We start from the raw sequence: 27,890 nt of genomic DNA on the forward strand, positions 1-27,890 counted from the left end.
CTAAGTATGCTGTAATTACATAATGTAATTAAAAGAACTTAAAGCTATCCAGTATATTTAAATTAAAGAAAATGCTTTGTGTAAACTTATTTTCATTTTCAGTGTACAGGATAAAACTCAGTTGACCTAACTTAAGCAAATAATTTAATTCAAAATTTTCATAGCCCTATTCATTAATTTTGCCACAATTCTACTGTACCAGCTATAGTACTACTTCATTTACCAATATTCACATTAAATCACAATTTAAAACAATGTCTTAACAACACACATTGAGTTATTTCAGCTGATATTTATTTTAGAAATGCAAAATCGAGTTTCAAAACGTTTAAATAACTAGCTGCACAGGTTTTCCCATTCTGACATCAAATATGAACATGAGGCACCTCCAGACATTTATTTAAAACCAGTGCTGAAGTGCTTAAAACATATATTGCAGACTTAAGGTATGAGTAATCAGGTACTGCAAGTACTGCAAGTAAAATAAACAAAATTCTAAGGAAATCATAATACCACAATGTAGACCTGAAATGCTTTAACGAGATGTATCCTTATTATGGTTAAGTTTCATGCCATCTTCTCAAAACAGTCATCATTTCAGAAAAAATAAACTATTTACTTATAAAATGCAAGTACATTTTTTCACAAAAATAAAACCTTTTGAATGGTATATAGAAACAGGCAGTCAGCCTCTTCTGGTTTCTCACAGAACATTTATTAGAGAAAAGTGCAACTTGCAGAACAAAGTCTTCGGCTAGTTTACCAACAGACTGTTCTTAAGTGTTAACAGTTTTGGTGGGAGGCTTTTGCCTTGCAGACCCAGCATGACCATTTGGATGAATTTCAGAGTGTTTGCCATGCATTTTGGATAGTTCAAGTGTAACGCATACGTCAGCCCAAACAACAGGAAAACTGCCTGAGGAAAGTTCTTGATATTATCCATGGCAATACCTCCCTCAAGAACAATGGCTGTGGATATGAGCAGAGAACTTGGGCCATCTTCACTCATAACAGTCAAGACACCAACTGTCAGAGAGGCCAAGGCTTCTTCTTTTGTGGTGTCCTATGGATAAGCATTTTTAAACATTTTAGAACATTATAATAGTGTGTTGTGTTTCCTGTTAGACCTTCAAATATTGATCAGTTAATAATTCTATTAGTTCCAAGATACTCTGGTGATCAACCATCTCAACATAATGGTATGGAGGCAATACTGACCCCTCATAGTTTTCTCAAATATTGCTTTCTGAGTGTGTAATCTGAGGCAATTTACTCCAGAACCATCTAGTATACACTTGGACACCCAGAACTAAAGACACTAGTTTCAACCAGACCGTTGTTTTACCATTTCTGCTCTCACTGGAAGTGACTACTGAACCTATGGTACAACAAAAGTAGTTATCTCAGTGCTTTAACAATGAAAGCTGGGCTGACACAGTGTAATACCGGTGTAATAAAAGTTTAAGTTGTTTTAGTTGCATGCCAAGTACCTTAATTATTTATTTTACCCTCTTTGTCCAGGTATAATGTTGGTAGTTGTACATCATACAGGGCATATGTAATTGTTGCAAGTTAAAAGTAATGCATTTAATGCATTTAGGAAAATTAATATTTTACTACTGTTAGTTTTGGACAAATGCAAAGTTTAGTAGACAAGTAGAGAACTTACGAAGCATGACACGTAGAAGTCACTAGAGTCATCGCCTAGTACAATGCGGAGGCCTTTGAGGACAAATGTACACTGTGCAGTCACATCTGGTGTCTGTTGATACAGAAAACTACTCTAAGAAACAATTTCTGAAAAATATGCACAGGCTGAGATAGAAAATTATATTATCTGTGTTTCAACTAAAAGTGAGGCAAATTTGAAATGTAAAACCAAGAAAACTGTGAATCAGGACTGATTATATTGATGGTGTTTTAGCCTACTTGACACCTAATTCTTCCAAAAAAAAAAACAAATATTGTTGTTTGCAGCACACAATGACTATACTGTTGACTATATTGTTTGATGTAAAAACCTTTAACATAGTTTTTATACATTAGTCACCCCATGCTAGTGTATAAACATTTTTGGAAATTTTTTGAGAATCTGGTCATTTTTTCCCCATCCTTGTCTGATGCAATGCCTCACAATATGGTTTAAAAGAGATTGATGACATGATCTTAATCAGATAGGGGGGTAACTTTTCATGGTACACCTTTGAAGTAACAACATAGGAACAACAATGATGAAAAAGAGTTATAAGTCACTCACCATCAAGTCAATTTGCTGCTTTAGTTCTGTCAGTTTCTTTCCAACAGTTCCTTTTTTGCAACTGAACAGTTGGATGAAGCTTGGTGTTTATTGGTCCAGAGCCTCAAAGAAATCTCCTTCAAGATTCTTACTGGCAATTCTGTTAAACTCAGCAATACCTGAAAAAGAGAAAGGGGAAGAAGGATAAGACAGTCTTAAGTAATCAATTACATTCATAACAATTGTACTCACAATACATTAAAAGCTTACAAGACAAAAAAAGATAAATTTCTTTCATATTCAAATACTACTTAAAAAAGGCTGATGCATTGACTTCATACAAACTGGAATTAAACACTGATTTGAAACGTATTCAGGGCAATAAAATATTAACAATTTGATAAACTTCTGAGATTATTTTTTTGCTTCAAAGCCCTGTAAAATCTATCCTTAAAATTTAACTTTTCAGGATCTTTTCAGTTTAATAGTAGCTTACCTGTCTCTCCATGAAAAGTGCTGGCCAACGTTCAGCCATGTCATGGACAGCAGCCTTGTTTCTCACTATCTCTTGCGCAATGGAAATGTTCGATCCATTAATTTTGAGATGAGACCCATTTGATGTTGTTTCTTCATCTCCTCTACGAGCATATTTCTGTCATCTTCAAGGCTTTTTTCATCATGGCCTTTAGTACAAACTGTACTAAAAATAATTACATAAAGGAGTATGATTAAATTAGATAACAAAGCGGTTTGCCACAATGTTTGAAAATCATGTCCCTAAAGCAGGTCATGTTCAACATGCGCTACTTAGCATGACGTCGACAGTGGACGCTGAATGCGTGCGACTTTCAAATGCAGGTTATCAGGGATCCAGCGCAGCTAACATTAAAGATTGAATTTTTTTTCCCCTTCTTGACTAGACAACTGAGAAAATTATTGCAAGCCAGCTACTAAATCACCTAATGTTCTGCACGTTACATTCGCTCCACGCAACTCTACAAACATATACATTAAGACAAATATATAAATGCACTGTTTCATTCACAACGCGATTGTGGGTTAGTTTAACACTTTCCTGTTCTCATCCCAAATTAAGGAATGGTGTCAATGGACAAGAAGCAAAAGCAAAAAAGGAAAAGCAACTGACTTTCTGTGATAATGGACAAAGGCTGTGGCAGAGTTTAGCACAAGTTCTCTCCCGTGCAAGCACAACAGACTGGCGCTCATTAACAAAAGTAAAACAATGTGAAAAAGGATTAAAAGAAAGGTACTCACCGAATTAGTGTGCCAAGTACCACAGTCACTGGTATGATGACAACAGCGAGCACAACTGCTGAGATGACGTCCGGCTGCACCTAAACTTGTTATGGCATGTCCACAAAATAACTGCCGTAAAACGCGCCAAGTATAGTTGAGCAGTTCTCTGCGCATGCCTGAGCTTTTTAAATAAATTCTGATGATGTACAGTACTTCACCGTAATTTACTACTTTATTGTTATTTTATCTTTTTTTTTTATTAATTGAGACAATATTATTATTTTTTTTTTTTGGTTTATTTTCCTAAAATGGGTTACATTTCAATTTATTACAGTAACTCATACTGTACGTCAACCAATAAACACAAACTACTTGATAATTTCTATTATACGATTATTATAACTCAATCAGCTACCAAACCAAGAGTAAGAGTACAGTGTATGAAAAAAACACCTCTAATCTGTTGTCCTGTGTACTGTAAAGTGGACTGAAATATGCAGATCACAAACTTCACGGGCAACAACACCGCTACTGTTCATGCAGACGCCCCATGAGCAGAGGAGCTAAACAGCTACTTTGCTCACTTTGAGCCACACAGGTCAGACACAGTCACACTGCCCCCCCAGCCTCCAGCACTCATACACTCACTCTGCAGGAACATTAAGTGAGATGAGCACTCAGTCAAGTCAACCGGAGGAAAGCTACTGGTCCTGACAGAGGATCAGACAAAATACTCAAAGCATGTCTTTCCCAGCTCTCTGGCATCCTCACCAAGATCTCTCCTTATCACAACCAACCATCCCTCCCTGTTTGAGGTCATCCACTATCATCCCTGTCCAAAAAAGCCTGACGTATCCTGCCTCAATGATTACAGGCTAATCGCTCTCACCTCAGTGGTGATGAAGTACGTTGAGGGGCTGGTTGCACATCACATCAAGACCAGCCTCCCTCCTTCCTTCAATCCCCACCAATTTGTCTACAGATCAAACCAGCCCACTGATGATGCCATCAACATAGCGCTCCATACCGTGCTGACCCACCTTGATCACCCCGGAAGCTACTGTATGCAAGAAAACTGCTAGATCTAACCCCCCCACAACCTGTGCCTGGGTAAAAAGCTTTCTCACACACTGGCCCCAGTCCCTTAAATGTGGCTCCTATTTCTCCTCCTCCTTCACACTTAGCACTGGCTCTCCACAAGGCTGTGTGCCAAGCACACTACTCTATGCCCTGTATACCTGTGACTGCACTCCCACCCATCCCACAAATAACATAATCAAATTCATGGACAACAACATGGTTATCGTGATCATCTCAGGATGTGATGAGTCAGCCTACAGAGATGAGGTTCAGAAACTGACAGGGTGGAGTTCAACAAACAACCTGGTGCTAAATACCACAAAAACAAAGGAAGTCGTCATTGACCTCAGAAAGCACAGAGGTGATCATTCCCCACTTTACATCAATGAAGTCTCTGTGGAAAGGGACCATTGCATCAAATTCCTGAGGATAGACATCTCTGAGAAGTTCTCCTAGTCTGCCAGCACCTTGACACTTGCTAAGAAGGCACAACAGCGACTCCATTTTCTCAGAGTACTCAGGAAAAACAAGCTGGATCAGAAGCTGCTTGTGGCCTTTGATTGATCTGCCATCAGATGCATCCTGGTGTTCTACATTACACTGTGGTATGCCGGGGGCTCATCTGCAGAGAGGACAGTCCTCTAGAGGGTTAGGAACTCTGCCCAAAAAACCATCAGCTGCTCTCTGTCATCCCTGGTCTCATGTCCTGCATGTCCGATCCTCCTGTGTGCCACGCCCCTCTCGCTACCTTGTGTGGAATTCCCATGTTACCAGCTGTTTCTCATTGTGAATTAGTCTGATGTATTTACGTCTGCGTTTGAGTAGGTTTCCCCAGTCCGGTCATCAACGTCATTTTGAGTTTGTTGCCTGTTCTGTTGCCCTGCTTGTCTCTACCTTTTGATTAAACCCTGTGTTCCCCAATTCCTGCCTCTGCTTCCCCGGTCCATACCTTGTACGTGCGTGACACCTGGAAGCCATTTCCAGATCCCTCTGCCTCTCCAGAGCCCAAAATATCCTCAGAGACACCACTTGTTTGACCTGCTGCCCTCTGGTAGGTGCTACAGGTCCATCAAAACACGCACCACCAGACTCAAGGACAGTGTCTTCCCTTGGGCCAAAAGATCATTGAACAACAACAAAAAATAATCTGTGTGCAATATTTGTCTTTAGTGATTACAGAAACCAGTTTAATAATACTAATCCTTTTCAATTCATCTTATTCTTCCAAAGTATTGATTTTTGCTACTTGCCTCCTTCGGTTGGCTGTTTCTTACATATGCAAACACAGAGAAGTATTTATTTGTTTGACTGTGTTTTTCTGATTCTTTATTGCATTGAACAGGAGCAACATGTCTAGTTTTGTTGTATATTTTATATACAATGACAATAAAGCTTCTATTTTATTCTATTGTTATTCAGTCTCAGGTGCCAGTACTCTCAGCAGATATTGTGTGGTGCCGGTACTCTAAAGAGAAAAATAAAGAGGTGCTGGTGTTGCATACTTGTGAGTACTGACCCACTTCAAGCACTGAACACATTGATTGAAAAGCATATAGTTTCTTTTACAAAGTACCCATCGAATAGTGAAGAAACATGCAATGTAAACTGTCCAGTTTGCTGTGGTTGTAAAATATTACAGCTGCTAAACTGACTTTTGAATGTAAAGCTAACATTAACTTTGGTTTTTATTACAGTCAGACTGATACACAGGACCTGGTTTATTTACAGCCATAAACATCTAAGCAATGGCTCACCAAGAGGTTTGGCTACAGCATTTCGGCATTTGTTGTATATTTTGTCCATAAACACCAGACACTGAAAGGCATGAAAGCACAAGTTGAGTAAATATTTTCAGCTAAAGATTGCTGAACATAGCAGACAATAAGCTCCCTCTCCGCAGTGCTCTTCCACACGGCTACTTCCGTACCGTACCGCCCTACACCAAATGTTACAGATGGGCTGTAACAGAATAATTTAATCTAAAATATGTATAATAATATTTGATGCTATCTTAACATGATGTTTGTAGTCTGTTTTGATTTTGGCCCTATTGTTTTAATGTGCTCCATTGGATCTTAAATTTAAACTCTTTATATTGGACAGGTCTCTTTTGTAAAAGAGATTTTTTAAATCAGTGAGACTAACCTGGTTAAAAAAGGTTAAATAATAATGCAGAAATAAACACACGTGTGTCTCCTATAGTAAAGAAAAATCATAGCAGGTGTCTTCAGCAGCCACATGAGACTGTGAGCAGGGAAACTGAATTCTGTTATGGGAAAGTTCAGTGCATGTGTGTGAGTGACCATAAACAGCTCTGTGAGATCTCATGGACTCATCTCTGACATTCTGCAGACCCAGACCTCGCTCCCCAACCTCTTGCTGGAGTATCTGGAGGAGCTCGATGGTGAACAGCTGAAGAAGTTTAAATGGAAACTGAGTCACACAAAGTATAAAGAGTTAAAGCCCCTTCCCAAGGGTCAGGTGAAGGACTTGGATAAAACAGACCTTGCCGACACGATGATAAGTTACTACATGGAAGTTGGTGCTCTTGAAGTCACAATAGAAATCCTGAAGAAAATGACCCTGAATGACCTTGCTAAGAGACTGTGTAATCAAGTTTTTAACATTTCTTGTTTTTCATATAAAATGTAATCTTTTTAACCTCTTACATACATATATTATACAGCATTATATGGGAAATGATGAACAGTTTGTTACAGACTGATGTTGAAGATAGAAATGATTTTGAAATTGTTTCTAATTTCAGGTAACCGAGTACGAAGTGAGCTGGGTGACATATTGGAGAAAAGTAAGATATTTATGCTATTATGTATGTGGTGTTTCAGAAATAAATGTGTATGATGTGAAACTTAAAGTATCATTCATCACAGTGAAATAGTGAAAAACGTGTGTTTTTGTGTGTGTGTGTGTGTGTTTATTTTCTTCTTCTCATACTGGTCAGGATCTTCTTGAGAAATTGTGCATTTTCCTCCCATATTTCTTCAGGGGAACTTATGCTGGACAGAATAAAATGTAACCTGAAGAATAAATTTGAGTTTGTAACTGAAGGGAAAGCTAAGGAAGGGGAGTCAACACTTCTCAAAGAGATTTACACAGAACTCTACATAACTAAAGGTGGACCTGGAGGAGTCAATGATGAACATGAAGTGAGACAGATTGAAACAGCACCCAAGAAAAGGCGAACAGAAGATACTACAGTCAAGTGCAATGATATATTTAAACCTTTATGTGGGCTTGAGACACCTATCAGAACTGTACTCACTAAAGGGGTTGCAGGTATCGGGAAAACAGTCTCTGTGCATAAATTTATTCTAGACTGGGCAGAAGGAAAAGCAAACCAGGACATTCACTTCATATTTGCTCTTCCTTTCCGGAATCTGAATTTGCTTAAGGGTGAATTCAGTCTGATTGAACTTCTTCACCACTTTGACCCAGAACTAAAGTTATTTCAATCCACTGAGCTGTTTAGGTGCAAGATCTTGTTCATCTTTGATGGTCTGGATGAGTGTTGCCTTTCTCTAGATTTTCAGAACAATGTGAGCTGGTTTGATGTAATGAAGAAAACATCACTGGATGTGCTGTTGACTAACCTCATTATGGGGAATCTGCTTCCATCTGCTCTCTTCTGGATAACCTCCAGACCAGCAGCAACCAATCAGATACCTCCTGAGTGCATCCACCAGGTGACAGAGATACGAGGGTTCAGTGATGCCCAGAAGGAGGAGTATTTCAGGAGGAGATTCAGTGATGAGAGCCTAGCCAGCAGGATTATAACACATGTGAAATCATCAAGGAGCCTCTTCATCATGTGCCACATACCTGTGTTCTGTTGGATTTCAGCCACTGTTCTTGAAAGTCTTTTTTGTGAGACTGACAGTGGAGAAATTCCAAGGACTCTGACTGAAATGTACACACACTTCCTGATCTTTCAGGCAAGTTTAAAAAATGACAAGTATAGGCTCCAGACCTCTGCGACCCAGAATAGGCGAAGCTGGTACAGAAAACTGAAGGATGGATGGATGAAAAAAAATGAAACCAAGATCATTAAATGCTTCCTTATAAAACTCGGTAAACTAGCTTTTCATAACCTTGAGAAAGGCAATCTCATATTTTATGAGAAAGATCTGGAACAGAGTGACCTTGATGTCAGAGAAACTTCAGTTTACTCTGGAGTGTGCACAGAAGTCTTTAAAAAGGAATATGGGTTGTATCGGGAGAAGGTGTACTGCTTTGTGCATCTGAGCATCCAGGAGTATCTTGCCGCTTTATATGTGGTTCTATCAAAATCATCAGCTAGCCTACTGAAGACTGCAGTGAAACAGGCATTAAACAGCAAGAATGGACATTTGGACCTCTACCTCCGCTTCCTCCTGGGCCTCTCAACAGACTCCAGTAAGACACTGTTAGAAAGGCTACTGGGACAGACAAGACTCAGCTCACATAACATTGGGAAAACAGCCCAATACATCAAGGGGAAAATAAAGGAGAATTTATCTCCAGAAAGGACCATCAACCTGTTCCACTGTCTGAATGAACTAGGTGACAATTCTCTAGTAGAGGAGGGACAAAGATACCTGAATTCAGGAAGACTTTCAGCAGAAGATCTCTCACCTGCACAGTATTCAGCTCTGGCCTTTGTGTTACTGATGTCAGAAGAGGATCTGGATGTGTTTGATCTGAAGAAATTCTTCAGATCAGATAATGAGCACTGGAGGCTGCTGCCTGTGGTAAAGACATCCAAGACAGCTCTGTAAGTGATGTGAGGATGTAAAAACATGTCTTATCTGGCAGTAAATTATTAATATTGTTTGAAATACACTCACCTAAAGGATTATTAGGAACACCTGTTCAATTTCTCATTAATGCAATTATCTAATCAACCAATCACATGGCAATTGCTTCATAAGAACATAAGAACATATGTTCTTATGTTCTTAATTTCTCATTAATGCAATTATCTAATCAACCAATCACATGGCAATTGCTTCAATGCATTTAGGGGTGTGGTCCTGGTCAAGACAATCTCCTGAACTCCAAACTGAATGTCAGAATGGGAAAGAAAGGTGATTTAAGCAATTTTGAGCGTGGCATGGTTGTTGGTGCCAGACGGGCCGGTCTGAGTATTTCACAATCTGCTCAGTTACTGGGATTTTCACGCACAACCATTTCTAGGGTTTACAAAGAATGGTGTGCAAAGGGAAAAACATCCAGCATGCGGCAGTCCTGTGGGCGAAAATGCCTTGTTGATGCTAGAGGTCAGAGGAGAATGGGCCGACTGATTCAAGCTGATAGAAGAGCAACTTTGACTGAAATAACCACTCGTTACAACCGAGGTATGCAGCAAAGCATTTGTGAAGCCACAACACGCACAACCTTGAGGCGGATGGGCTACAACAGCAGAAGACCCCACCGGGTACCGCTCATCTCTACTACAAATAGGAAAAAGAGGCTACAATTTGCACGAGCTCACCAAAATTGGACAGTTGAAGACTGGAAAAATGTTGCCTGGTCTGATGAGTCTCGATTTCTGTTGAGACATTCAAATGGTAGAGTCAGAATTTGGCGTAAACAGAATGAGAACATGGATCCATCGTGCCTTGTTACCACTGTGCAGGCTGGTGGTGGTGGTGTAATGGTGTGGGGGATGTTTTCTTGGCACACTTTAGGCCCCTTAGTGCCAATTGGGCATCGTTTAAATGCCACGGCCTACCTGAGCATTGTTTCTGACCATGTCCATCCCTTTATGACCACCATGTACCCATCCTCTGATGGCTACTTCCAGCAGGATAATGCACCATGTCACAAAGCTCGAATCATTTCAAATTGTTTTCTTGAACATGACAATGAGTTCACTGTACTAAAATGGCCCCCACAGTCACCAGATCTCAATCCAGTAGAGCATCTTTGGGATGTGGTGGAACGGGAGCTTCGTGCCCTGGATGTGCATCCCACAAATCTCCATCAACTGCAAGATGCTATCCTATCAATATGGGCCAACATTTCCAAAGAATGCTTTCAGCACCTTGTTGAATCGATGCCACGTAGAATTAAGGCAGTTCTGAAGGCGAAAGGGGGTCAAACACCGTATTAGTATGGTGTTCCTAATAATCCTTTAGGTGAGTGTATATCAAACATACAATTTCTTCCTTCTCATGGATTGATAACTTGGCTAGATTTGTTTTTTGATATTCAGAACCCAGACTTTATAATGACTGAAGGTAGTGAGGTAGTAAAAAACACATCCTAACCTGCTATAGAAACAAAGAAGGCTCTTTATCTGGAGGGCTTATAAGTGAAATGATCCTTTATTTGCACAAGTACAGGTATATTGGTATGTTTGTCTTCTCACTCTCCATGAGAGACAGACACATTTACAGGGAGAACAAGCTTAGGGGTCACAGCACTGGGTCGGCTGGCGTCCAGCATCCCTGGAACTGGAGGTTTAAGCGCCTTGCTCATGGGCTCACAGACGTGACTATTCTGCCGAATCTCGAACCAGCAGTCTGTCAGGTCTGTTAGGTCAGCTGTTCAAACCCAGGCGTGAGGACTCTTCAGTCTATCAGTGCTCTAATTAATAATCCGATTAGTGAGTTGCAGTGAAAACCCACATACCCAGCAGACCTTTCTGGACTGCCCACCACAAGTTTAGACCATTGTACGGGCACCTTATAGGGCACTGCATCACATTCTCTCCACTAGAAGGGCTCTCATTAATACACTTCATCGCATGTTCTTCCTCTGCAAGGCACCATCTCCCATGAAGGGGGCACCCTAGATGGTGCTAAATCGTGCGATGAGCAGCTAATAGTGGCATTCTCACCATTACATAGGGAAATTTAGTGACGTTTTTTCAGCCATGCGTTCACTAGGGTGGCGACTGCCCCCCCCATTCCCCCTCTGAGTCCACCAGTGGCCTGTGCTGCTCGCTTGTTTTAATGTTGCTGTCAGTACTATTAACAATGTATATTATATATGTGTCTGTGTCTTAACATATTTTCTTTTTCCAGCCTGAACAGCTGTAATCTCACAGAGAAATGCTGTGATGCGTTGGCTTCAGCTTTAAGATCAAACTCCTCACCCCTGAGAGAGCTGGACCTAAGCAACAATGAGCTGCAGGATTCAGGAGTGAAGCTGCTCTCTGCTGGACTGGGGGATTCACACTGTAAGCTGGAGATACTGAGGTCAGTCCAGTTTGACGGTACAAATACTAAACTGGTATGTTAATATTATAAAGTGTTTCTGTGGCTGCAATGAAAGTCAGACAATTGAACCGCTGCACTCACACCATTTCATTCCCACTAAGTAGGTACCAATTTACAATTTTTACTTTCCAGTTCTTTATATTTTTCAGAAAAGAGGACATGATGCACATGTTTTCTTTTAGTATTGTCATACTGATTTAATATTGTTATACTTTATACTAAAGTGAATGTATCAGCTGGACTTTTCACAGTTTCATAACAGAGAAACCTAAATCACATTTGCTCTGTGAGAGCAGTCTGATGTGTTTTACAGAGACTTGGCTACATAGTGATGTGCCGGATTATAATATTACACTGGGTGGCTTCAGCGTGATAAGGAGTGACAGGACGAAGAGTGAGAGTGGTAAGAGGAAAGGAGGGGGGCTGGCTGTTTACATCAACGACGTGTGGTGTAACCCCGGTCATGCGACTGTTAAGGAGCGCGTTTGTAGTCCGGATATTGAATTGTTGGCTGTCGGACTTCGCCCATATTATTTACCCAGAGAATTCTCTCATGTTATAATAACTGCTATGTACATTACTCCGTCCGCGAACACAGCCGCAGCGTGTGATGTCATCCACTCAGTCACCGTCAAACTCCAGACCCGGCACCCAGATGCCTTTATCCTGATCTCCGGCAATTTCAACCACGCATCCCTGAAAAAGACTCTCCCCACTATCATGCAGTATGTGGATTGCCATACCAGGGGGGATAGGACACTTGACTTTCTGTATGCTAATGTTAAAAGTCCTTACAGTGCTACAGCCCTGCCCCCTCTGGGGAAATCAGATCATAACCTAGTTTATCTCCAGCCAATATACAAACCCCTGGTTCAGAGGCAGCCTGCTACAGTGAGATATGTGAGAAGGTGGTCAGAAGGAGCCACTAATGTTCTAAGGATTGCTTTGAGGCTACAAACTGGGAAGTTCTCTGTGAACCATATAAAGAGGACATTGATGGTATGACAGACTGCATTACAGAGTATATAAATTTCTGTGTGGAGACCTGTGTACCTATGAGAAATATTCGCTGTTTCACCAACAATAAACCCTGGGTCACCAAGGATATTAAAGCTTCCTTAAATGAGAAAAAAAGGGCTTTTAGGTCAGGTGATAAGGAAGCAGCGAAGAAGGCTCAAAAAATGTTGGCTGTCAAAATTAGGGAGGGGAAAGAGTCTTATCGCAAAAAACTGGAACAAAGGATGAAGAATAACAACATGAGAGAGGTGTGGAGAGGCATGAGGAGCATTACTGGCTACAAGATGAGTGGCCAAGCTATTGAGGGTGATGTGGAACGTGCTAACGATCTCAACACCTTCTTTAACAGATATGATGTCCCCTCGTGTCACACCACCATCAACTTCAGCTTTAACCCTTAGGAGTCTGAAGGTGTTTTGGAGCCCTGAAGAGATTCTGACATGTCCTGACATTTGTGCATTTTTCAGTTACTTATAAACATATAAATGTCTAAAGTCTGATAACATTGTATTCAGCAGAAACTGGGTTACAATAATATATGAGCAGTATGTATGTACAAGTCCTTATATTGGAGAAAAAAACAGTTATGCGTGATTATTGAAAACAACAAAAAAATAAGTCACTGAAATTAGACCACAAAACACATTCATGACATTTGTGTACAAGACTTTTGTGACCTGTATCTTGTAGTGTAGAGGTTTTACTTCAAAATGATGTGACAATCATCTCACTCACTCATTTACAGAAAACAATACATTCATTTAAATTTTCTAAGACACTTTTTGTTTAGAAAGGCCATATGCGAGGAGGTGGGAATGCTCATGAATAATGCTGTAGTTCACACCAGAGAAGACAAAGACCTGCATAATGAGCTGTATAATTACCCCTTTCAGTCAAGTATGGGACAGAGGAAAGTGCTACAAGAAAATAATTTGAGGACAGAAACATATTTCTTGGTTTGTGGTTTATTTAGCATGCATGTCCCGATGTGAGGTGCTGGTGAAGGCAAGGGTGATGCAGACACATTCCTACAAACAAATAAATAAAAAAATGTTTACACCCGAAATGTTTGTGCTAAATAACATTACCGATAGCAGTATTATAGGCTAATCAAAACGGAGCCAAATATATATTAGCAACCATAATCTAAAGCTATCCAAAACGAGGTGAAATACATTAGAACATTTACAAACATCTGTAAACTCCATAAGGCATTATCTTAGCCACCAGGAAACAACATGTTTGCTACATAAGGCAGCATGTTAGCAGAGTTATCTACATGCTACACTAACCTATGTAAATGGCATTGAAACCCAATGTTTCACATAAGGTGACAAAAGCTAGCTGAAGTGAGGAAAATATTTACTAATATTAGTTTAATATTATCAAAATAAGAGTTATATAAGACTTAATAACTTACCCCAGGGCTGTCAAGTTTTGAAGACAGGCAAGAGTGACATTCCACAGGATGCCTTTTCATTGGTTGTTGTGTTTTATTTTACCCAGATACAATAGTACTATTTTCTGATTGGCTATTGTGTACACCCTTTCTTTTTTTTGATTGGCTGACAGGCTCTTGGGGCAAATCTTGTCCGACTTCAACGTCATAAAAGAGGCTTGTTTCCGACGGGAAGCGACGTTTTTCTTGACGTTTCGTAACGTTTTCATCCGAGTTCCGACTTGGAGAGAAATAGTCGAACGCACCATAATGTCACTCAACTCAGAATTTCCGAGATCCGAGAGAAAAACGAACGCACCATTAGACTGTATGTGTTTTTAAGCCGGGGGGCGTGGCCTTATACGCATGCTGCCCGGACTGTTTTCCGTGTGAATGGCTGTGGGCGTGCCCTGCCTCGGGTCATTAGCAGATAATGAAGTGCGACAGAAATTCTGTGCCTCTCCTTGGTTTCACATGAATTACATAAACTGAAAATATTTATTTTTAATTTAAATTGCTGTATTTAAAAGTAGACACTTTAAGCTTTCTATAGATATATTTCTCATGTCTGTCTGTGCAGTATTCGCGGAGTTTCAGTTCATTTTAGTGACATGTTTCAAAAAGATTTTCGCGGAGACTGAGACAGCTGAAAGCGCACCCTGTTTATTTTCTTTATTTTACAAAAGCACAATATTTCGTGGATATTGTGAGTATACATGAATAAAAGTAGACAATTTACAGATTAAAATGATGTACTACACTTACGTGTATGATCAAACATGACGACGCATTTTAAGTTCTTTTCACGGTTACCAGAAAAAAATGCGTGTCCCCGCCGGCGGGTCCGCCGACTCCTAAGGGTTAATACAGGCTCCCCTGCTCTCCCATCTACCCCCGCACAGAAACCGGCCATTACTGCTTCGGCAATTCCATCTATCAACATCTCAGATGACCAGGTCTGAGCAGACTTTGCTCTACAAAAATTGCAGGTCTGGACAAAATCAACCCAAGAGTCCTAAAAACCTAGGCTCCTCAACTATCTGGGGTCCTACAGTACCTCTTTAGCCTGAGTCTGTCCCTACAGAAAATCCCTGCTCTGTGGAAAACATCCTGCATTGTTCCTGTCCCCAAGATACCACGAGCTTCTGCCCTGAACGACTACAGGCCTGTCGCTCTAACATCACATATTATGATGGTGTTTGAGAGACTTATCCTGGATACACTTCGTTCCCAGGTGAAGTCTTCTCTTGACCCTCTTCAGTTTGCTTATCAGCCATTCTTGGGAGTTGATGATGCTATTATACACCTGCTCCACCAAACCTACTCCCACCTAGAGTTACCTGGGACCAGTGTTAGGATTATGTTCTTTGATTTCTCCAGCGCCTTTAATAGTATACGACCGGCAGTACTGGGGGAGAAACTAAGGATCATGCAAATTGATGCTCACATGGTCTCCTGGATAATGCACTACCTAACCTGTTGTCCCCAGTATGTCCAGTTACAAAACTGTGTATCTGACACAGTGAGCTGCAGTACTGGTGCTCCTCAGGGGACTGTTTTGTCTGCATTTCTTTTCACCGTCTATACATCTGATTTTAAATATAATTCAGAATCATGCCATCTACAGAAGTTCTCTGATGACTCTGTGATGGTGGGATGTATTAAGGACGGTGACATCTCCGAGTACCAGATGACTTTGTTTTCTGGTGTGAGCGTAACCATCTACAACTCAACATCAAGAAATTGAAGGAGCTGGTGGTCGACTTTAGGAAAAGTGGTACCCCTGTGACTGCTATATCTGTCCAGGGTGAGACAGTGGATATGGTTTCTGAGTACAAATACCTGGGAGTGCATTTGGATAACAAACTGGACTGGTCAGTTAACACAATGGCACTCTACAAGAAAGGACAGAGCAGGTTGTACTTTCTGAGAAGGCTCAGGTCATTCAACATCTGTAAAACCATTCTTCGGATGTTTTACAAATCTGTTGTGCCGAGTGTCCTTTTTTATGCTGTGGTCTGTTGGAGCTGTAACATGAAAGCAGCAGACAGAAACAGACTGGACAAGGTCATTAAAAGGGCCTGATCTGTACTCGGCTTGGATCCGGGGACGAGGGCATCATCGACCGCGTATCTTTCTCGTGTATTTCAGTTTATATCTCGCTGAAATCATTATGTAGAATCATGAAAAAAACACTGACTAAATCCGTTATCTGTCTTCTTTTCAAAACTTCCATTGTCAGAAGTATTAAAGTTTTTAAAATTAGGTTAAATAGGCAAAAAAGCAAATCGTGTCACCTTTCTTTGTTTTACTTGCGTCGGGAGCGTGTAGGACCGCTCTCAGCGGAAGATCGCTATTCACGTTCTAAATACGCTGCGTTTGAATCGCCGACCACGTGATTGCAGGCACACAGGCTTAGCCCATTGAGCCATGAACGCAGGTATGAGCTTCGCTGCTGAAAGTGGCAACACTGGCGCAAAGCTTCAGCGGCAGAGACGTATCTGTGTGCTATATTGTAGCAGATCAGTGTAAACACTACCCAGACATGTGCTCTTGTTTATTTCGGTCACAATGGGCGTATTCACATATTTCTTTACCTAATACTAACTGTCGGATTATCATGTTATTATCATGCGAATAGCGCGATTTGCAAGTGGGTGGGTGATCAGAGCCGCTTCGAGACGCAGACGCTTAAGTCAGTCACTCTTGTTCTTTCTATTCGTATCACGAAGCTGTAAAAATATATTTAGTTTCTACCTATATATATTTGAAAAGTAGACCGTCCAAAGTTTCTGAGGGTATTTTTAAAATGTGTATATGACAAAAACTCGCAGAGTTATTTAAACGGTCTCGCGAGAATTCTGTCAGATCCCGCCGGCGGGATTGCCGACCCCAGGGGGTTAAAAAGCTCCTTGGTGGCTGGGCCCCGGGGGTGGATGAGATCCGCCCAGAGTACCTCAAGGCTCTGGATGTTGCGGAGCTGTTTTGGTTGACACGCATCTGCGGCATCGCATGGACATCGGGGGCAGTGCCTCTGGATTGGCAGATCGGGGTGGTGGTCCCCATCTTCAAGAAGGGGGACCAGAGGGTGTGTTCCAACTATAGGGGGATTACACTCCTCAGCCTGCCTGGCAAGGTCTATTCAGGGGTGCTGGAGAGGAGGGTCTGTCAGATAGTTGAACCTCGGATTCAGGAGGAGCAGTGTGGTTTTCGCCCTGGCCGTGGAACAGTGGACCAGCTCTATACTCTCAGCAGGGTCCTGGAGACTGCATGGGAGTTTGCCCAACCAGTCTACATGTGCTTTGTGGACTTGGAGAAGGCATTCGACCGTGTCCCTCGGGGACTCTTGTTCACGAGCGAGGGAAGGATGGATCGGGAGATCGACAGGTGGATCGATGCGGCATCAGCAGTGATGCGGGCGCTGCATTGGTCTGTCATGGTGAAGAAAGAGCTGAGCCAAATGGCAAAGCTCTCAATTTACTAATTGATCTACGTTCCTACCCTCACCTATGGTCACGAGCTGTGGGTAGTGACCGAAAAAACGAGATCATGAGCGCAAGCGGCCGAAATGAGTTTCCTTCGCAGGGTGGCTGGGCTCTCCCTTAGAGATAGGGTAAGGAGCTCGGTTATTCGGGAGAGACTCAGAGTAGAGCCGCTGCTCCTCCGCATTGAGAGGAGCCAGATGAGGTGGCTCGGGCATCTGCTTAGGATGCCTCCTGGACGCCTCCCTGGTGAGGTGTTCCTGGCATGTACCACTGGGAGGAGGCGCCAGGGAAAACCCAGGACATGCTGCAGGGACTATGTCTCTCGGCTGGCCTGGGAACGCCTCGGGATTCCCCCAGAGGAGCTGGAGGAAGTGGCCGGGGAGAGGGAAGTCTGGGTTTCCCTGCTGAGACTGCTGCCCCCACGACCCGACCTTGGATAAGCGGGAGATAATGGATGGATGGATCAATAAAATAAAATAAAAATAAAAAATCTGCACTTTTTCAAATGTCACCTTCTGTTTGTGTAAAGGCTGAAATGAAAATAAATAATGGCAGCTATTTGCATGGTGAGAACTATTTCAAGAAAATAGCTTGAAAAGCTTTAGGTCAGCGTACAGATATAATAAGGGTGTGTCAGCTTTTGACATCCACTGTACACATATTTACCTGCTGCCAGTGTTTTCACAGCCAGAACATGGCAGACTCTGTATAGCCTTCTCCTTGGGGGTACAGTCAGCGATTCTCCTCGGCAGTCAGATGGCAATGTTTCCCAGCTCTGTTATGATCTAGATGTGAAGGTTAGTTAATCTTTCCCAGGTTAGTCTCCTGTGTTGGATAATGAGGCAGGAGACACTGGGTTGCAGTGGACACCAAAAAAGGAGCAGTGTTTATTTTAGGGGGGAAAGGGGGTACATTTATAAAGGGCACATGGCTGGGCCCGGCTCTTTGGTGACGGGCTGAGCAGGCGAGAGGTGGCAGTCCCTTCCGTGTGGTCATCCTCCAGGCCATCTGTCATCAGAGAGAGAGAGAGAGAGACGACAAGTGGCCTGCTCATCAGTCAGCCTCCCCCACTGCTGTCCAGGGCTGGTTCATACTTCACACAGATGCAGATGCACCATCACAGTGAAGTAATTTTCATTGTGTGGTTGTCCACGATGCAGACTTTGAGTCGTACTGGGGGAGGCGATACTGCCCCCTCTCTAGAGCTCTTATCAGCTCCCAGTCGCCTCCTGTTGGCATTCCTCACGGGTGTTTCTGCGGCCAACTGTGGGGATCTAGCAGTTTCTATCCAGTGCTGTGGTGCTGATCGGGTTTAGCCGACTTTCCTGCACCTGTGATGTCACACCATTTGCTCTTGGCATCATCCCAGGGCATCATCCTCTCTGCCATCAGTGCTCTTCTTGTGGCAGGAGTCCAGGGAATCCTGTTGTTCTAAGTTTCATGCAGTGGGTCACTGTCACTGGATGATTAAATTTTGACCTGAGCTGATCATTTCTGTCTTTTACTACACAGTCAGTGGGGCTAAAAGATGAGCTTCAGTGAACTGTGTGTAGCGGCCGCAGGAACAGGGGGACACAGGCAAACTCAGCTGTAGAATATTACCCCCGAATGGCAGCTTTTATCAGGAACAGGAAGAACAGGGATGGAGGAAAAGGAGGAGGTGCTGATGGGCTGTTTGTTTGGTGGGTCCAGACCAGTCGCTGGTCGCTTTGGGCACATCAGCACTGGCATTCCAAAGAATCTTTGCCACCTGTATTTTGTCCATAATTTTGTGATTTTCTTTCTATAGGCTGTCAGGCTGCAGAGTCACCGAACGAAGATTTTGTGATATTATGTAGCTCATGACGAGCCTCTTGAAGCACTTCATTATTATGAGTGTGAAGGTGATGGGATGGTAGTTATTGAGGCAGGACACAAGACTTCTTTGGCATGTAGATGACGGTGGTGGCTTTGAACCATGTTGGAACGACTGGTGCTCACAGCGATACTGAAGATGTCTGTAAGGACAGCTGGTCTGCACATCCCCTGAGCAGAAGACCAGGAATGTTGTCTGGTCTGGCAGCCTTCTGTGGGTTGATTCTGAACATAGTTCTCCTAATATCACTGATGGTCATGCGGAGCACCTGGTCCTTGGGGGGAGGGGTGATCTTCCTTGCTGCCATGTCATTCTGTGCTTCAAACCGTGCATAGATGTGATTCAGTGTATCTGGAAGAGAGGTTTCACTGTCACAGGCAGGTGGAGATGTCCTGTAGTGGGTGATGGCTTACAGTAGATGCCCTGCCACATGTGTCGTACATCTCCCTAGTTTTGGAAGTGGCTGTGGATTCTTTGAGCATTTGCACTATTTGCCACTCTGATGGCCCAGGATAGGTTGGTCCAGCACCCTTTTCTATTGAAAGGATACAAAAAGGGACCGCTTATACCATTATATGGGCACCTTTTAGGGCACTACTTCACATATTCTCCACTAGAAGGGCACTTCATAATGGTACCCTTTTCCGTTAGAAGGGTACCAATAGGAGCCGCTTATACCATTGTAAGGACACCTTATATGACACTGCATCACATTCTCTCCACTAGAAGGGCTCTCATTAATACACTTCATCGCATCTTCTTCCTCTGTAAGTCACCATCTCCCATGAAGGGGGCACCCTAGATGATGCTAAATCGTGTGATGAGCAGCTAATAGTGGCATTTTCACCATTACATAGGGAAATTATTTGATATTTTTTCAGCCATGCATTCACTAGGGTGGCGACTGCCCCCCCCCATTCCCCCTCTGAGTCCCCCAGTGGCCTGTGCTGCTCGCTTGTTTTAATGTTGCTGTCAGTACTATTAACAATGTGTAGGTTATATATGTGTCTGTGTCTTAACATATTTTCTTTTTCCAGCCTGAACAGCTGTAATCTCACAGAGAAATGCTGTGATGCGTTGGCTTCAGCTTTAAGATCAAACTCCTCACCCCTGAGAGAGCTGGACCTAAGCAACAATGAGCTGCAGGATTCAGGAGTGAAGCTGCTCTCTGCTGGACTGGGGGATTCACACTGTAAGCTGGAGATACTGAGGTAAGTCCAGTTTGACGGTACAAATACTAAACTGGTACGTTAATATTATAAAGTGTTTCTGTGGCTGCAATGCAAGTCAGACAATCGAACCGCTGCACTCACACCATTTCATTCCCACTAAGTAGGTACCAATTTACACTTTTTACTTTCCAGTTCTTTATATTTTTCAGAAAAGAGGACATGATGCACGTTTTCTTTTAGTATTGTCATACTGATTTAATATTGTTATACTCTATACTAAAGTGAATGTACCGGCTGGACTTGTCACAGTTTCATAACAGAGAAACCTAAATCACATTTGCTCAGGTGCAATTACACAAAATAAAATACTCTTATTTTAGGTAGCTGCTGCATGGGCACATTTCTGTGTTACATCAGCCGTCTGTCAGCTATGAGAGAGGAATCACTCCTGTAATCAGCTCTCACTGCACTGTACAGATCTGTGTGGACCACAGTGTTTAAAATGTTCATGTGCTAAGGTCCCTCAAACATAATTCCTGAAAGTACTGTTGCATCCTGAATTTGTTTAAATTAACTTTTAAATTAATAATTTGTACAATTTAAACATAAAAAAAGCCTTGCATCAGCTAGGCTGGAACGAGAACTAACACAGCCTGCTTGGCCTGCATTAGCTGCTGGGGATGTTCACATCTCCTCCTATCAGAGTTACTAGTCAGTCTGGGGCCACTTGGCAGAAAGACAGCTGACGGCTGCTGTGGAAGAAATTTTATTAGTCTGAATATGTCATGGGAGGAGTCGCATAGGGGCTGGTGTTGATGGGCTGTTTGTCTGGTGGGTCCAGGCCAGTCGCTGGTCGCTTTGGGCACATCAGCACTGGCATTCTGAAGAATCATTGCCACCTGTATTTGGTCCAAAATTTTGTGATTTTCTTTCTATAGACTGTCAGGCTGCAGAGTCACAGAGAAAGGCTGTACTTCTCTGGCTTCCGCTCTGAGGTCAAACCCCTCACATCTGAGAGAGCTGGACCTGAGCTACAATCACCCAGGAGACTCAGGAGTGAAGCTGCTCTCTGCTATACTGGAGGATCCCAACTGTAAACTGGAGAAGCTGAAGTGAGTACAGAGTGTGTGTCTGACACGCTACAGATACTTATGCATGTATGTGAAGAAGAGGCACCAATAAATAAATGGATTATTATGTAATAAATTATTATTATGTCATTCTGCTTCTCCTATAGTGTGGATCACAGTGGAGCATGCAGGACCAGACCAGGCTTACAGAAATGTAAGTGTGTTTGCATGTTCTTTTTTTAATAATACCATTAATACTATGTTATGGCTGTATTCACACAATTGTTGTGATGAGTGCAGCTTTTTGCATTGTGTGTAGATGGATTTCCATGTTTGTGTTTAGATTTCTGTTTGTGTCATTTTAGACAACATCCAAAATGAGAAAAATAAAACATCAAAATCATCAGCAAAAACACTATCAATTAATTTAGTAGTTTTTAAAAATATTTTTACAAATACTTTATAGCTGCTCATATTGTCTTTGTGTTTGTGTGGGAGTGTAAGATGGTTAAAATATATTCTGATGTTTTACATCTTTAATTTCACAAAACAGAATCATTTGCATTTGTTCTTTTTGCACATGCCGTGAGTGTATGTGTTTTCTGTGTGAGATTTGTTAGTATTGTCCTAAGACGGCACCCATAGGCAGTGATACTGGACTCTCTCCTCCAGTGTGAGATGTGAATTTGCATTTTTACAGGGTGGTTCTGGAACACTCCTTAATATTCATGAGAGAATATTCCTGATTGGCCACTGAATGCCTTAGACCAGGGGTGCCCAAATCCAGTCCTGGAGGGCCAGAGCCCTGCACATTTTTGGATTTCACCTCATTTAACACACCTGATTCAACTGATTGTGCTAATTACCACACAGCTCTTGAGTTGAATCCTTTATGGTGGAACAGGGAAAGAACTGGAGTCACGTGGGCACGGCGAACAAGATGGCAGCTGCCTAAGGACTGTCTCTCCCCCGACGGATAAAATAATGAATTATCGAGAAGTACAGGCTCGTATTATACTTAAACTAATCTTACTTGTAAACACTATAAACAGACGCCGTGGAATTATGAAGAGAAAAGTCAAAGTTCTCGCGAAATGACATCGAACCAACCCAAAAGCGGGGGCTGAATGGCGACGGAAAAAAGTCCTCCAAGCGAGGAAGATGGATCGATGGATGACGCGCCCCGTTGTCTCGATGATGTGTTTATGGAAATTTGTAAAATGAGCACTACACTCCAACATGTGGCTATGGATATTTCAACTATTAAAGAAACGACAACAGAGTTGAAGACAGTGGTAGCGGCTATGCAGGGGAAGATAGCGGAGGTCGAAACACGTATAGGCGGCCTGGAGGAGACTTCAGAACGGCTGCACGCTGATGGGGAAAAGAGGAGGAAGATGATGGAAGTAATGTGGGACTGCATTGAAATAATGGAAAATAACAGCAAGAGAAATAATGTGAGACTGATAGGTTTTAAAGAAACTTTTGGGACCAATGGAACATTAATGATCTGCATCCAGAAGGTCTTAGTGGAAGGACTTGCAATTCAAGCAGGTTCAGAGTTCGAGATCGAGACCGGTGCTCATATGCTTCCTAAGGCAATCAGCAAGGGACAAGGTGGTCGCTGCAGCGAAAGAAAAACACGGCTTCGAATGGGAAGGATGTCGACTGTCCATATTCCCCGATACAACTAAGGAAATGATGGAGAAGAGGAAGACATTCACCGTGGTGAAGTGCAAACTCCAGCAGAAGGGTGTAAGATTCACGCTGGCATACCCGGGCACATTGCGGTTCAAGTGGGGAGGTAAAAATCTGAGTTTCACCACAGCCACTGCAGCGGAGAAATTCATCGACAGCAATGCTCAGGATGGAGATTAATATGGATAAAGATGAGAAAATTTGAAGAACCATGTACAAACAGTGACGGTGACAGTTGGGGGACACGCAGGAGGGAGAGGAGGGAGAGCGGTAACCCACGGACCAGATAAGGTTTTTTTTTTTTTTACTACTTTAAAGCTGCAGATGACAGCTCTGGGATTGTCAGGCTGTGTCTGGCTTAAATTTTGGTTAAAGGTATTTGTTTCAGTTTGTTTTTGGTTTGTTCTGCACTGGAAATGTTCTTAGTCCAGGTTTGATGTTTGTATACTAGTTGTGTACAGGGAATTGCAACAGAATAATTTAGAAAGGCAAAAATGGAACATTAATAATACTTGGAGTGTGGTAGAAAAATTATAAATCAAGGATTTAGAATAAAAGTCTGGACCTCTTAGTTTGGTGAGTAAAGAAAATCTCTTTTATTCCAGCAAGTTCAGCAAAGCGCTCCCATCACACTCTGACACTTGGTACCAAGTCACACCCGGAACACAGAGCAACCAGTAGATAAAACATAACTACCAGGCCTTCTAAGGCCTGATTGGTCATGAAACATCAACAAACTAAGCTGAAACGTACAACAAACACAATTCTCCCGCTTCATTGGTTCACTTTGGTAGCAAGGTAAAATCCACCCATTGTACGGAAATTACTGGAGACAGCCTCGGCTTCTAGACTGTACATGAGATATGTATATAGATATTAATTATATGACATTGAATCACTGTTAATGTTTGGGTGTTCCATTGATTAATGATTAACACATTGACGTATTGTCCCTGAATCACTGAAAATACATGGTTAACATATGATTAGTATGATTAACATAATGCGATCAATTGCATATAACATATTCTATATTGACTACTACTAGTATTCTATTAAGCTATAAGTCTTTGTGTACCAGTTGGGATGGCTTTGAGTCTCTTCCTGCAATGGTTTCTCCCCCCCTTTGCTCCACTGTCTGCCCCTCCAAGGTCCGAGCTTCTGTGGAGCCACCTGCAGGCAGCTATCACAAAGTGAGGTCACACAGTATTCAAAACAATCTCTTCTGGCCTAAGGCCTAAGACATAACAGACCCAATATGCCTCCCCTCCCGGGCCTACTAATGTCCAATTTTACTTCCACACTCCCCCCTTTTGAACACGCGAAATCCACGCTGTTCACACAGAACCAGAGTACACAGTGTAGTAAAACTCCGGACAATAGCGCAGCGGGGCGACGGGCGCTGGCGGTGGTTGGATGGACCACGAGTCACCAGCAGAGTCGGCATTGCTGGTCATATCGATGACGACCTGGGGTTGTGGGTCGAAGAGCCAGGCCGGGAGGAGAGGATCATCCCCGTATGGATCATGGGAAGCACGCTGCAACATGACAGAGCTCGCCTGGGAAGACAGAACACTAGAGCAACACCTAAGCAGCAAAAAGATTACCAGCAACACTACAAGCAAAAGCGGTTCTCCAAAACATTATAGCATCAATCCCAAATATAACAGTCACAATAAAAATAGTTATCATAAAAAGGCAACACAGTTGTGACCCTCTCAGGGGCCAGTCTTGAAAGAACCACCAGGGTCTGCAGTGGACCCGATGGACCCAGGCGTCGATTCCCTCCACTTTCACTGCGTGAGGGGTCACCATCAGCACCTGGTGTGGTCCCCTCCATCTCGGGGTGTTCCATCTCTTTCTCCTCAGGTCACGAACCAACACCCAGCTCCCTGGGTCAAGCGGTGTCACAGCTCGTAGTGGTTCTCCCTCTGGAGTCCTCCAATAGGCACGAACCTGGTCCCAGGCTGCACCTATCGCTTGCCGCAAACCTGTAAGATAAGTCAGCAAGTCCCCATCCACAGTTTCCAGTGTGACATATCGCGAGGGAGACAAAACACGCATTGGCCTTCCTGTCAACACTTCAAAAGGAGCCAACCCTGTTTGGTGGTGTGTCCTGGCTCGCATGAATAACAATGCCAGGGGCAGGGCATCAACCCAGGGCAGGCCAGTCATTTTTGCCAATTTCAGTTTCAGAGTTTGATTCGCCCTTTCCACCATCCCCCCACTCGAGGGGTGATAGGCGCAATAATGTTTCAAATCAACTTGCATCCAATGGGACAATTTAGCCAGGGTCTCTGCAACAAACGCAGGACCATTGTCTGTGGTGATTTTAGATGGGATGCCCCACCACGGAATCACCTCTTTCAGCAGACATTTAGCCACACTCAGAGCATCAGGGTGACGGCAAGGGAATGCCTCCTAGAGCATACTATAACAGAAGTACTTACCGGAAAACATAAACATGACTAGCAAAATTATAAAATACATGTCTTGGAATATTAATGGGAGTGGAAACCCTTTAAAAAGACGCAAAGTATTAGCTTACTTGAAAACCAATAAGGCAGATATAGTTTTTATACAAGAAACTCATTTAAATGAGGGGGAGGCACTAAAATTTAAAACAGGCTGGGTGAAGTATATATTCCACAGCTCGCTTTCAAGTTCACATAATGGGGTTATGATACTAGTGAATAAAGGAATACATTTTACTTTACAAAGGCAAATTAAAGATAAAGAAGGTTGAATGATGTGTGTGCAAGCACTAATACAAGGTTTACAGGTAATATTATGCAACATCTATGCTCCAAATAAGGCTGATCCAAATTTTTTCCATGAAGTAAATAAAGTATTAGGGGATATGGATGGACAGATAATATTGGCAGGCGATTTCATTCAGGTAATAGATGCCATACTAGACAAGAGCAGGTTTAGAGGCCCATTAATGACAGGTGACAGGGAGGCAATCGACATGCTACAGGAGGATAAGGCACTGATAGATATTTGGAGACTTACCAACCCATGTGAATGGTAATACACCTTTTTTCCCATTGCCATAAATCACACTCAAGAATAGATTTCTTTTAATCTCAAGCTACCTGACAGATAAAGTGGCTAGTTGTGATATTAAAACTACCGCCATTACAGACCACGCTGCAGTGGAAATATGTATAAAATCGGAACTGGATACGGAGAGGAGGTCTAGATGGAAGATGAATATGTCAGTGCTGCAAAACAAACACTTTAAAACATTGTTAGGAGAGGACTTCAAGTTTTTCTTTGAAATAAACATTGGCAGTACGGAAAATATTTCATCAGTTTGGGAGGCCTCCAAAGCGTATATTAGAGGAAAATTGATAGCACACTCCGTGAAAAAAAAGAGAGAGAGAGTGCCATTAGGATTAAAGAATTAGAAACTGACATCAAAATAAAAGAAAAAAAAAATGGCAAAACATTTCTCCCAACCACAATATCAAGAACTTTGTAACCTAAAGTTTCAGTTGCATGAGATATATAACAAAAATATATAATATTCTTTATATAGGCTCAGATCTAATTTTTATGAAGGAGGGAAAAATCCGAGAAAATATTAGCTAGACAGGTAAACGAAAAGGATTTCTCAAATACTATCTCAGCCATCAAACAGGATAACCAGTTGGTAACCTCAACTAAAGATATAAACAAGGTTTTTGAACAGTATTATAAAAATCTATATTTATCAACAACACCTTGTGACAGTTATCGTAAGGAACAAGAATTGTTTTTTCCAATATTGCAATGCCTCAAATTCATCTCGAACAAGCAAGAAAATTGGAGATGCCTATAACTGAAAGGGAAATAAGGAAAGCTGTATTATTAATGAATACTGGGAAATCTCCAGGTTATGATGAATTACCTGCAGAATATTACAAAGAATATATAGCTGTCCTGGCCCCAGTGTTGCTGAAAGTATATATTGAAATTTTTGAGAAAGGTCGTTTACCACCAACATTTAATGAAGCCTTAAATTCCCTAATCCCTAAGAAAGACAGAGACATAATGGACCCATCTAATTTTAGACCCATTAGTTTGCTCAATATGGATTACAAAATACTAACCAAAATATTAGCTTTGTGGCTTGGACGAGTATTACCAATTCAACCAAGGAGACCTTTTAGGCAGGTGACATGACTGTTTATTTGGTTAAACATTTTAAATGAGTCTGAGAAGAGTGCTTTGGCGAAGCCCGTCTCCTGGTCGTTGGTTCTACCAACTCTGAAGCCGACAGATCTGGCTGGGCGACCAGGCAGGAGGCGAAGGAGCCTACCCCTTCGGACCAGGACGGGGAGCCGAAGGTGGTGGAGGGGAGGAGGTGGGCGA

At 42.3% G+C, this 27,890-nt stretch overlaps 1 protein-coding gene and 1 long non-coding RNA gene across 7 annotated transcripts in view; one reads left to right on the plus strand and one right to left on the minus strand.

Moving 5' to 3' along the window:
* LOC111835111 (NLR family CARD domain-containing protein 3-like) overlaps window positions 1-27,890 on the plus strand; it is a 36,927-nt gene that overhangs the window by 1,368 nt on the left and 7,669 nt on the right. Inside the window, exons 2-11 of one of the 6 annotated variants that reach the window (XM_072711764.1) lie at window positions 5,993-6,077; window positions 6,268-6,333; window positions 6,926-7,181; window positions 7,341-7,382; window positions 7,580-9,344; window positions 11,602-11,775; window positions 20,629-20,802; window positions 21,702-21,875; window positions 22,001-22,047; window positions 22,738-27,662. In XM_072711764.1, the coding sequence (XP_072567865.1) occupies window positions 6,319-6,333; window positions 6,926-7,181; window positions 7,341-7,382; window positions 7,580-9,344; window positions 11,602-11,775; window positions 20,629-20,802; window positions 21,702-21,875; window positions 22,001-22,047; window positions 22,738-22,931 (2,841 nt within the window). In that variant the 5' untranslated portion in view covers window positions 5,993-6,077; window positions 6,268-6,318 and the 3' untranslated portion in view covers window positions 22,932-27,662. Of the gene's footprint in view, window positions 1-5,992; window positions 6,078-6,267; window positions 6,334-6,925; window positions 7,222-7,340; window positions 7,383-7,579; window positions 9,345-11,601; window positions 11,776-13,162; window positions 14,144-20,628; window positions 20,803-21,701; window positions 21,876-22,000; window positions 22,048-22,533; window positions 27,663-27,890 lie in introns of those variants that run through there. The other 5 variants (XM_072711765.1, XM_072711761.1, XM_072711766.1 and 2 more) reach the window with 5 other exon arrangements.
* LOC111835112 (uncharacterized) lies at window positions 273-3,585 on the minus strand. Its single transcript, XR_011991644.1, has 5 exons — window positions 3,512-3,585; window positions 2,733-2,936; window positions 2,258-2,415; window positions 1,670-1,762; window positions 273-1,063 (listed from the first exon to the last, which is right to left on the minus strand). It is a non-coding gene; the product is annotated as an uncharacterized lncRNA (long non-coding RNA).

This window comes from Paramormyrops kingsleyae, chromosome 5, assembly GCF_048594095.1.
Source record: "Paramormyrops kingsleyae isolate MSU_618 chromosome 5, PKINGS_0.4, whole genome shotgun sequence".
NCBI lineage: Eukaryota > Metazoa > Chordata > Actinopteri > Osteoglossiformes > Mormyridae > Paramormyrops > Paramormyrops kingsleyae.